This window comes from Saccoglossus kowalevskii, chromosome 2 (genome assembly GCF_978046115.1).
Source record: "Saccoglossus kowalevskii chromosome 2, keSacKowa6.1, whole genome shotgun sequence".
Classification (NCBI taxonomy): Eukaryota; Metazoa; Hemichordata; class Enteropneusta; family Harrimaniidae; genus Saccoglossus; species Saccoglossus kowalevskii.
Window position 1 is genome coordinate 40,152,265 of NC_140642.1, and position 12,202 is coordinate 40,164,466.

At 36.9% G+C, this 12,202-nt stretch overlaps 2 protein-coding genes across 2 annotated transcripts in view; one reads left to right on the forward strand and one right to left on the reverse strand.

Moving 5' to 3' along the window:
* Positions 1–3,324, forward strand: part of LOC100371453 (uncharacterized) — a 37,580-nt gene extending 34,256 nt beyond the window's left edge. The window contains exon 5 of the mRNA XM_002732397.4: positions 1,939–3,324. Within this exon, the coding sequence (XP_002732443.2) occupies positions 1,939–2,109 (171 nt within the window). The 3' untranslated portion in view covers positions 2,110–3,324. The remainder of the gene's footprint in view (positions 1–1,938) is intronic.
* Positions 2,385–11,560, reverse strand: LOC102804077 (WD repeat-containing protein 25-like). Its single transcript, XM_006813597.3, has 5 exons — positions 10,022–11,560; positions 9,095–9,225; positions 8,138–8,308; positions 6,189–6,329; positions 2,385–6,014 (listed from the first exon to the last, which is right to left on the reverse strand). Exons 1-5 carry the CDS (start codon positions 11,502–11,504, stop codon positions 5,793–5,795), a joined length of 2,148 nt encoding a protein of 715 aa, XP_006813660.2. The 5' UTR covers positions 11,505–11,560; the 3' UTR covers positions 2,385–5,792.
* Between the last annotated feature and the right edge of the window lie 642 nt (positions 11,561–12,202).

Consider the following 12,202-nt stretch of genomic DNA (forward strand, 5'->3'; position numbering starts at 1 on the left):
TGTCCATATCATACACACCTTGCCACATCAAACACATCTGGCCATATCATACACTACTTGCTACATTATACACATCTTCTACCATATTTATCCGGCTAAGAGCCCATGTCCGGACAAACGCCCACCCCCTACTTTTGATGAAATATGGGAATTGAGGTCATATCCTAGCATACGCCCAGGGATGTTTTTCTACACCTGTAATAAAATAAAATAAACAAAAAACTTTTTTTGTTCGTTGTATTAACAGTTTACTTCCTTGCAGTCTGTTGCGTGAAACTAGGAGTGAACGCAAAATAGCTGTGACATAAATAGAGCAGTGCGTTCACCACTGTTTATGCAGTTTACATTTATTCTTTAAAAGTTTTTTATCAGAAACATAACAGCCAGCGAGTCAACCAAATGTATATTGAAGCAGAAACTTATTTTGAAATCTTTCGTGGCCCTGAAAAGGGCCGTTTGGTTTGTGTTTCCTTATAGGAACGATTCAAGCAAATCTTACAGTTTTATGGAAAGCTGCAAAGCAAGTGTCGCACTCGTTTGGCTTTAGCGTCGTCAACAATGAAACCAATGTTGCAATATTGTAGCAACCCATACCTGGGAGATTGGTTGAAAGCACGTTGTTTTGGCTTCATAAAATATTTGATAGCAGCTTACGAATCCATAACTGGAGCCAGCAATTTTGCAATGTCAGGCCGAAGACTTCCAATTTTGTAACCATCTTTCATCACAGCTATTGCATTTCTGTCATGAAAATTCTGTCGTTGGAAAAAAGCTTCCTATATTCACTACGTTCAATTACCCATCATAGACTCCAGTCAGTCAAAATGACTATTTTGAACTGTAGGCATTAATCAGCGATTCTGCCAATGACGAAGAGGTAAAATCTAGGTCAGGGGAGGCCCCATGAGCCCAAAATTTTGTTCCCTTGCGTCACAAACCACGTGACCGAGGTAATGTGGTGACACCACCTCACCTTCATTCTGGTTCCTTTCTCTCCGCATCAAGGACTAGACCAGTGCTACGGAAAGAGTGGGAGGGGACCTGGAGTCTATGGTGGGTATGAACTATGTGAATAGGCGGGTTCGGAGAACCTTCTGCCTAAATTCACCCACCACAGACTCCTGTCAGTCAAAATGACTATTTTTCCCTGGAGCAAAAAGCCAAAATTGCTGCTACGGTGACAGGGTATGGTGTGCCAGAGAAAGCTAGACCCAAAACCCAAATTAGGGCGTAGTATGTTTTCGAAGTAAAGACCGAAACAGTTCTGCATGAGGACATGGAAACTTCCAAGGAGTGCTGATGGTAGAGAAATCTGTCCTCAAAAATGCTGAGACCGACTTATCGCCTATGTGCAGGGACCCCTGTGGTCATTCGGGCTTGGTCAGCAACTAGTCTGACCCGCTACGACGGGACGCAACCTAAAAGAGGCCCTTCTCAATGAATTGGGGTTTCTTAGGTAGTAGTTAATAAAGACATTTGCGTTCTCCAGAAGCCTGCACTTAGAAAATGATTGAGGGGGTGCCTGACGCTAGCACTAGTGAGTTAGCAATCACACAGACTTTTCTGGTTATTTGTCATATTATAAGCAATACAATATTTTTGTTTTACTTCTAATGTTGCATATTTATTTCTCTTGCGTGTTTTTATTTACCGTTCTATTCCCTGTCGCAGTTGAAGTGCATGTTGTCGGTTTTCGCGAATTTTCATTTTTTTTTTGTCGTGGATATCAGGGGAAATGCCCACCCCTATAATTTGGCAATTTTCCATGTTCAGAACCCTGGGCTCCCTATGGTATATGTCCATATCATACACACCATGCCACATATCAACACCTTTACATGCATCCCCTTGCCTCAAACATGCCCACACTGTGTGTGCACTGTGCTAGTTTGGTAAAAATGTCTTCACTACATGTTTTGTTTCTTAATTTGTTGACAGATAAACTTCATGTTGGTTGGATTGGCTACACGAGTTCAGTTATTGGAAAAGCGTTCTCAGTCTGCGGGAGAACTATTAAATGGAAGTAAAGATGGTCAACTAAAACCTGATGACATATATTGCAGTGTTCCTACCATGAAGAAGAGTAAAAAACGTCAAACAAAACCGTAGTAAAAATAACATACGAGACTTATTCTGTTTGTTACCTTGGCATTGTTTTTTCTTGTTATATGTTTGCCTAAACAGAACAAACAGAAGTTTTATACTGTTTTTTTTTTCTCAATGTTATTACTCGTTATGGAATTACTCAGTAGCTTTGTGAAAACAAATACTGCTCAATTTTACATCTTGACCATAGAGGGCGCAGTATTAACTCCCATACTTCAACCTCAAAACTGGTTCACAGAATCATATCATCAATAAACTGACAATGTACCATTACTATATCCCCTATGAAAGCACTTCAACACTGTTTTTTATTATTGTTCATTGTTATTCTATTAGGGTTACTGTTTTTCTATCTTCATTTTGGTTTTGCTGAGAATGATGGCATCTCCCAATATACAACAGCACAAACTCTTTAAATTGGGTGATAGTCTTTATTCAAAACGTGTTTACTGATTGTTTAAAATACATATCATTTTGCGTAAACAGAATTTAAAAGCATGGCTTTCACTAAAACTTGATTTTACTCCAAATATGTATACACAGAAACTAAAAACACTATAGTTAAATGCAGATTCACATGGAAATAGAAGTTCTACTGCAAGACCTGATTTTTAAAACCAAACTGGCTCTTTTTGCTGCTAGAGCCATACTAACATTGGCTGTAATTACAATGGAAATTTTACACCACTAAAGTCACAGCTAAATATTTCAGTTTAGTATTCAATGTAATATAAATACAGAAATAATTGTCTGCTGAAAAGGTCAAATATTTACAATATTTAAACATAGTGGTTGCTTACATGGTCAAACCAATGGAATAGACAACTTATAGGTCTGGTTGTTGTCACAAATCCTTTGCATCTAGACGTATCACTGACCATTTAGAAGATACCTGTCACACATGCTGACCATAATGGAAAAACCTAGTTTTATTTTTGATGATATTTATGGTTAAAAAAAAAGCAGTTAATTTGACAAAACATTGTCAATAATGATGTGCAGAAATAGCACCCAAACCGTCAAGTTTTCCTTTCAATTGGTCTCGTGTAGAATGCTAAAGATTGAATCGTAAGCTAGAATAGTAAGCTAACCAAGCACCAGCCATCATTGTATGTTCCTCTATCATATGGCAAGTTGAACTGCTGGTACAGTGAAGCCATGAATTACATGTTGTATTATTTATTACTGTTATTAAAAATCATGATGTATTTTCGTTAATTTTTCTTCTCTCCCTGAAACATTCAACTCCCGTCTACATAAGTAATGTAATGATATTTGTTGATACAGTGGAAAGTGTACCACAGTAGTTATGTAGTGACAAAGTATTATGCTACAGATTTAAGTCATAAAATACATAAACAAACAATACACTAATTTTTTGTATAAATTGGTTCTACTACTAAAATAACAATAAAATGTACATACGTAGCTGTACCAATGAGATAAAATGGAGATACAAACAAATTGAAGAACCTTGGTACCTACATGTGTACAAGGTAATACTGACATCAAAAAGATTATGGTACATCAACTGAACTAAACATGTACAGACATTTGATTGAAATATTTGTGTCTAATATAGAATAAAAAAAATAATGCTGTTTTTGAAAGTAAAATATGAAGAGTTCAATTTAATTTTACTGAACTGGGGATCAAAGATGGTAATTCTGTTACAGAAGGAGCCTTGTGATTTGGCTGAAAAAATGAATCACTGAAAATACATTTTTCTATATTTTACATTGAACACATCAAAAGTTAGTGAAAACAAGCCATGCATGGCACAGTCCCTGTTAGTTATCAAATTTAAGATATATAGTTTTGTTTATAGTAATATAGCTGGAATATAACCATGACAGGAATATGATTTTTTAACATTAAAATGATTGACAGTTGTATATGTCCATATTGAGAGATATTGCTCTGGAACAGCATTCAAAATCAGCCATTTTGATTACATGAAAATATATTACGTATAACAAATATATTATCGTTATAAAATAAGTCAAAGCATTTAAGAGATATAGCTCTAGAAGCCCAATCATTAAAACAAAATGGCCGCCAGTCAGGCATTTTGAATACAATCTGAAAAATAAAATGACGAGCATCAGGAACCCGTAATGTCTAATGTATGTACCAAGTCTGAACGAAATCCACCCATAAATGCTTGATGATTTTTTAGCACAAAAATGACCACCATTCGGCCATTTTGAATAGGATAGTCAAACCAATATATCTGTATATCTATGACATGATGTATAATGAATATTAAAAATTTGAAAATATTATCAATCAAAAAAAAGTCGGAGATATGGGTCTAGAAGCCCATTCATTAAAACAAAATGGCCGCCAGACAGCCATTTTGAATATAATAAATGATGTCTAATATATGTACCAAGTTTGAACGAAATCCATCCATAAATGCCAGAAATGCTTGATATTTGATTGTTTAACACAAAAAAGGCCACCATTTGGCCATTTTGAATAGGATCGTCAAACCAGTATATCTGTCTATCTATGACATGATGTATAATGAATATTTAAAATTTGAACATAATCAGTGAAAGGAAGTCAGAGATATGGAACGAGAACCACATTCATTAATACAAAATGGCTGCCAGTTGGCCATTTTGAATCTTATCTGAAAAACAAAATTATTTGCATCAAGGTCCCATAATGTCTAATGTATATACCAAGTTTGAACAAAATCCATCTGTAAACAGCCGAGAAATGGTTGATTTTTAGGATTTTTTAGCACAAAAATGGCCGCCATTCGGCCATCTTGAATCATATCGTAAAACAAAATTATTTGCATCAAGGTCCCATAATGTCTAATGTATATACCAAGTTTGAACAAAATCCATCTGTAAACAGCCGAGAAATGCTTAATTATGATGATTTTTAGCACAAAAATGGCTGCCATTCGGCCATCTTGAATCAGATCGTGAAACAAATTGACGTGCATATGTATAATATCATGTATGATGTATGTGTGAAGTTTGATTGTGATTGGTCCAGGCATTTCTAAGATACAGGTACAGACGCACGCACGGACGGAGGTCAAAACATAAGTCCCCGTTTTCGGACTGTCCGAACGGGGACTAAAAAGGTTCTTACTACAAATGGCCATAATGCAATTTCAGCACAAAATAATTCCTGCTACAGTACAAACCAGTACAAAATATAAAATTTGAATAGTTCCTTAGAATTTGAAGAAAATTGGCAAATCTATGAAATAAGGTATAATGTTCAAGTGGATATCTCGCGAGTGAACCAAAAAACAATATTTAGAATTTTACATTGAATATATTGTCAAATGACCCAAGGAGCTTTCGTTTACGTGTATTTTGAGAAGAGATGAGATGGTATCATCACACTGTTGCAATCATGTCAATTACATGTACGTGATATGGTTTTATAAACAATTTCAATATTGTCTGCTCCACAAGGACGTTCATTTGCTAAAATGTTGCAAGTTCATGACAATATGTCGTCCATATGTCACCCCACTCAATGTGTGTTTGAATTTTGCATGGGTCTAATATGAACACAATGTGGTATAGCAGTAGAGCTTCAAGTTTTTAAAATTGTGTTCCAAAATTGAGTCTGAATGTGTCCTGCTAAGCATGTATATTTGCACCATCTGTCCAAAGACCTCAGAGTATAAATCTACACAGGATGGTCTAAAATTACTGTAAAACTGAGACGCTGCCATCCCAACTACATGTAGCAACCATGCCAGATATGGTATGATGATATGCTACGTCTGTACAGGCTTCTTTATGGCACTCCATTTGGTGGGCCTGCCTCCCTGTCTTGTTGTCATAGAAATAAACTTTACCATCAGAACTTCCACTTACAATCATTTTACCATTAGGGGAGAAATCACATCCTATTTGATATCCAGATACCTGTCCAAATTACACACAAGTGAATTTAAATTAGATAAATTTATGACATGCTTTGAAGAAAGAGTGAAACGCCAACACCATTCATGAACAAGGATCAATAGAACAAGAATCAACATATTTCCTTCCACTATCCAAGATAGATGTAATTCCATTGGTGATGTGGACAATACTCACCTTGTGTCCCTCCGATCGTTTGTTTTTGTTCATTTTATATGGCCTGATAGTTGAGAAATAAGCAATATAATCTCCATTGCTCTGTGCAATGAATGAATTGTCGCACGGATGAACTCTCAGACATGGGCATGTATACTTCTCCTGTGAATCACATATATATACAATTAAGCATTTAAGGGATGTATCAATGTGCTAAGAATGGCACTGTATACACATAATTTTATCAATGCTATATGACCATGTTTGCTAGAGGCTGTTTTGTCATGTTTACATTTGTATCTACATGTAGGTTAGAGCTACAGTAAGAATGAAGTAGATTGTTTCTAAAGACAACACCAGAGTAGAGGAGTCGCTAAATACTGCTTTTAGTTTGGGGAACATTAGAATTTTGTGAAATCTAGAGCCCCATTGCTGGATGTGCTATTAAGACCTTGTAACATTACATAGCCTACTTTTCCGACCATCTCCCCTTCCCCCAGAGTAACTAAATCATGATAAGCAAGCCATTGTAACAGTCCTCATTAGTAATGTTTTCAAAATGATCTCTTATGAGCGAAACACCAGACATCTCAAGTCAAAGAGTGGGTTATGTGTGAAAATTTAAAGCAATTATTAAATGAATAAAAGTTGGTGATGATTTATGGGCATTTTTTATACTACATTCATTAATTAAAATATTATGAAATATTTGTGCATATATATCAATTATATCTTGTCTTTGAACCTACCACAAAATCTGTCGAGATGTGTTTGAGAAATGATAAAAAAACACATGGTATTCAAATCACAAACAAATTGACATACATCAGTAACCTGTCACGTGTAATATTCAAACAAAGTTTGGCTAAAAAAAACGGTTGATGACATAGTTAATATTTTGTGATTTTACTTTTGAAGCTGAAAATGACCACCAGTTATTTAAATTCAAATTGTAAAATAACTAGAGAACATACACCCATTTATAGCGAGCAAAACACGCTTTGGGTCAATGGTTGGTGCCATTTTGTTTGTTGACTTCATAAATTATGCAAAACAAGACAGACATGACATTCATGATAAGGCAATCATTCTCTGGCAATAAACTGAAAATAGTTTGAATAGGGTTTCAGATTATTTTGATCAGTGGCAACACATGTGCAGTTGATATCAGAAAACTAAGTAATCTGCCTCAATTTTACTCTGAAATGTTGCAAGCCTGGGCGACTATTGCAGACCATATACACACCATCCCACAGACACTCAAAGATATTTATCATCAACCCTTGTTCTATAATCCACTCGTTACTTCCTACAAATGGAAATGTTTTATTTCAACGTCAATTTGTAAAATATGGAATCACAAAAATCAAATCTTACCACCAAAAGCCATTTGTGAATTGGTACAAGTCGGTTCCATTTTGTCCAATACAGCTCAAACAAAAATTGTTTGTAAACAGTATAAGACTATTAAGGACGCTATTCCATCATCGTGGGTCAAACAATGTTGTAAACAAGCATGGTGCCATCTTGAATTTTGCTTAATTCGCGTGTGAACTAATACCTCTAATTCCGCATAATTGGCCATTTTGAATAACATTTTGAAAAAAGAAATGTGTACTGGCAACCCTACATGTGCGAGACAAATGCCATGAAATCAGCCAGGCATGCCTGAGAAATTGGTGATAAATGTTGATTTCTGGTCGTCAGTCAAGGTCAATAACACCAAAAACAAATTTATCTTTGTACAATCTTTAAACAAAATCATGTCATAGAAATGATGTTGAACTAATGGACAGAACACAAAACATACCAGGTGCTGAATAGAGGACCCACTAATATGACAACACGACTCAAAAGAAAGCTCAACCATTATACTTGAAATGGTGCTACCGGTAATATATATTAGTAACCAAGGAAACAAGCAGAATTTATTAGTACCCGGTACACAGATAAACTAATCAGGCACTTACATGGTAGATCTGGTTAGATAACACAGCTCCAGATTGGAAATCCCAGGCAATAATGGTTCTGTCAGAGGAATCTCTAGAAACAACATCAGTGGAACAAAGAAATTCAGAACCACCTGACATAAATTGAAGATCCAAAATTTGACCAAACTGGCCTCTGTAGTCTCGTATAATCTAAAATAAAGCATAATATTACATCTATTATTGGGAAAATTAAGTATGAAGGAGAAATTGTATCCACCTGAAAAGAAGTATCAAATTAAAGGTCATAAAGTCAACAAAAACCTCACAATGGATAATTTCATTTGTGTCTTTCACTACGACTACTACCACTCACTACCCCATTTGGGACACAAGACCACAATATTATTTCTATCAGGAACTGTATGCCATGTTTTGGGGCATCCACTTTAGATCTACTTGCAGGACATAGTCTGACTTGTTCTATTCTGAGCATGTGTCCACGCCACCTGATGCATTGACATTTTATTTCTCCCACAACACAGTTGCAGTCACTTTTTTTCTGTAAGGAGTCCCGAGATTATATTTGGTAATTGGCATTGTACTCGCTCTAAATGTATTAGTCCATCATTTGAAAACCAGTTGGGTTACGCTAAAATTACACTTACAAATCTAAATCTAAGGGTTGGTATATTAACATAAATGAATACAAGCATACAATTGTAAAAATTGTTTTTAAAATAGTGTAGATGATATTCATAGATGCCTAAGTGAATCTTCGTTCTTGATACAAATGATAATTATGGTATGAAACCTATAGTAACTGCTGTTTCACATTGGTAGTGCTTATTGCAAGTGTGAACCAGTCACCCATAATTTAATATACTGCTTTGTACAGTACTCTGATTTATACTGCCGAGTAAACGTTCATCTATGGGAAAACACTCCAAGGCAAACATGCTAAATACTATTTTAATACTAGTTACCTACAGTACCTACCTTTTTAGATCGAATATCCCAACACAGTATTGCAGAGTCATATATACCACTGATGAAAACATTGGGTTCTTGCGGATGATATCTGATGCACGTCACATAAGATGGATGATTGAAGCACTCCAACTCTTGACCTACATAGAAACAAGCGACCTAGCGGTCAAAATAGCTTCGCTATTTTTGTAGTGCCTTTTTCAAAATAAAGTTGATAATGCTCTGTATGAGATATTAATTATTTGCCATGGTTACAGCCATATCACAGCCATGGTAGTTTCTTTGGTTGTTGCCTCATGGAGGTCAACCCATAGGCCCACAAATTACGTATCAAAGCAATTGAGCCGGTAGTATTCAAGAAGTCGAAAATGTAATTGTTGACAGACAACAATGGACCTACATGTACATGAACTGCTTCATCTATAATGACAGTTGAGCTAGAAAAGCATACTTTTGTCACCCAATTTCAAAGTCAAAAACTTTTAAATGCTTCAGACTAATTTGTATGGAGTGGGGCACCAACAAACAACTTACAGGTGTTTCTTGATAAGTTTTTCACAGAAAATATTTTCAGCAAATTGAATCTTGTCACAAGCACAGTTAATAATTTAATGAAGGCAAAAATGTTTTTTTTTTATGAAAATATTCATAAAATATGTACCCTGGAAGACCCTAGCATTTAATTTAATTAATTAGTCAATTGGCTATAGAAGCCATTTAACAGTGTCCATTACCCAAAAGTCTTTGCAAATTTCTTTCAATTATTGGCCAATTTTGTGTCATGCATCTGTTAATGCCTTGTGTTGTTTTCAATAATCATTTGAAATTAATAAAACATTCATAAATATTATATAAAAAAAACACATTCATGTCTTTATAGAATTGACTGTATTCAATTATTATGTAGATACATTCTAGTATAACCGCACAACTTACCTGTTTCAACATCACACAATCTTGCATTTTTATCAAACCCACAACTTATTAATTGTTTACCACTGTGATTCCAGCTGATATCTTTGATTCCTGCAGTGTGAAATGATAATGTTTGTACACACTTTTTATCAGTTATAACATCCCAAATTTTAACTTTTTTATCCATGGATGCTGATGCAAGAAGATGGCTATACTGACTGACGTTCCATTTGATGTGGTTCACTGCAGACGTGTGACCAGCTAAGTTGATTGCTTGTTTCACTGGTAGTCTATCAACCACTCCTTCATTGATGGCAGCAATCACTACTATAGGAGTTTTTAATGTCAATGAGGGCAGAAGAGTGTCAGCATCATTTTTTTCTCTTGCATTGTCAGTAGTTCCAACATCTACTGCTTTTCCATTGTTTTGTTCTCCACTGTCTTGAAATCTTTTCGGCACATACGGTTTAAGTTCAAAGTTAGCAGGTGGGCCTAAACTTTGAGAAACGTTTCCATCATGCTTCCAATTATCTTCAACATTTCTCTCTGGGTTATCAGTTTGAGGGTTAGATTCAACTGGACACCAACGACTTTGTCGTACTCTTTTCTTGAATGTCTGTTGTGGTTGTTCTACAGTGTTGTGTGATTTATGCAGATGTTGAGGCTGCAGAAGACCTGGTCCTCTTCTATAGTCCGGTGAGAGTGTTTGGCTGTGACCAGATGCTTTCAGATAGTCAGGTTGTAAAAGACGAGGCCTATTCATCTCAGGAGTGGTATTGCTTGGCTCACTGTGATAATCTCTCCTGAAATCAGGTGGGGATATTTGCCTCTGCCCAGCTTCATAGAGATAGTCAGGTTTTAACAGACGAGATCGTTTCAGCTCAGGTGACATATTGCTGGCTGCAGGTTTGGGCAAATTGTCTGAAGGCAAACGATGTATTGGTATACTTGGTTGATGAGTAGTAGCTTTGTCTGATGCAGACTGTCTTGCATGGTAACTTGGCTGTGAAAAACGAGGTGGCCTTTTCAGCTCTGGTGGATACGCTTGATGTTTGCCCGGAGCAAAGCTGTCCTTTCTCTGTTGGCCAACATTTGGCGGTAGTTGTAATGAGAGCAGTGAGGGAGGTGGTCGATTTGTTTCACGGTGGTGTCTTTGGTGTTGTGGGGACATTTCATGGAAAGTTTGTTGTACATTCTTTTGATGCTCATGTGTACTTGGTGTGCTAGAATCTCTTGCATAGTTTGAACTAAACCTGTTTTGATCACGAGTCCTAGCATTTTCGGGGTACGTACTGTATTCATGTGCTTGGTACATGTCTGATGAATTGTCACTGTGGAGACGATGAGAATCAGTATGCGGAGGAGGAGGTGTTCGATGCATGCTGGTAGAATTATCATTGTGGGGATGATGATTAGGGGGAGGAGGTCTTTGGTACATGTTGGTAGAATTATCACTGTGGGAATGATCTGTATTGGTATGCGCGGGAGGGGGTGTTTGGTGCATGATGCTAGAATTATCACTGTGAGGACGACGAGTCCCAGTATGAGGGGGAGGAGGTCTTTGGTACATGTGAGTAGAATTATTGTGGGGGTTGTGAGAACCAGTATGAGGGGGAGGTGGTCTTTGATAAATGTTGGCAGAATTATCACTGTGGGGGTTGTGAGTACCAGTATGAGGGGGAGGTGGTCTTTGGTACATACCAGTTGAATTATCACTGTGGGGACGATGAGTACCAGTATGAGGGAGAGGAGGTCTTTGGTACATGTTGGTAGAATTATCACTATGGTGATGATGGGTCCCATGATGAGTACCAGTATGAGGCGGGGGATGTCCTGCTTGACTGAGAGTGGGATGACCATACGACGCTTTCCAATCATTTGACACACGACTCTGACCTTGCAAACTTGGCGCGTATCCAGTCTGTGATTGCTGCCATCTGTTAGAATCTTGCTGAGTTAAAGTAGATCGGGAATGTAACTCGACTACATGCTGAGTTGGTGACAGCCCAGTCGTCTTTTTTTGAGTGTTTTGGTTTTGTTCCGATTTGCGGTCTGACCTACTTTCATTACGCCCACTATGTACTTCTTTTTGTGGGACAACCTCGGGCTCTCCCTCGGAATCGGAACTGTCGTATGCCTGAAGGGCATCCATACTAACACAGAAACTCCGTCGAAAAGTGAGTTTATCCGAAGACAGTATGT

Bases quoted from the DNA above. Each gene is read 5' to 3' on its own strand.
- LOC102804077 (XM_006813597.3), bottom strand. From the start codon at position 11,504: ATGCACCAAACACCCCCTCCCGCGCATACCAATACAGATCATTCCCAC. The intron at 6,330-8,137 runs GTAAGTGCCTGA...TGTGATTCACAG, and splicing joins TATCTAACCAGATCTACCAT to GAGAAGTATACATGCCCATG. The intron at 6,015-6,188 runs GTGAGTATTGTC...TAATTTGGACAG, and splicing joins AACGATCGGAGGGACACAAG to GTATCTGGATATCAAATAGG.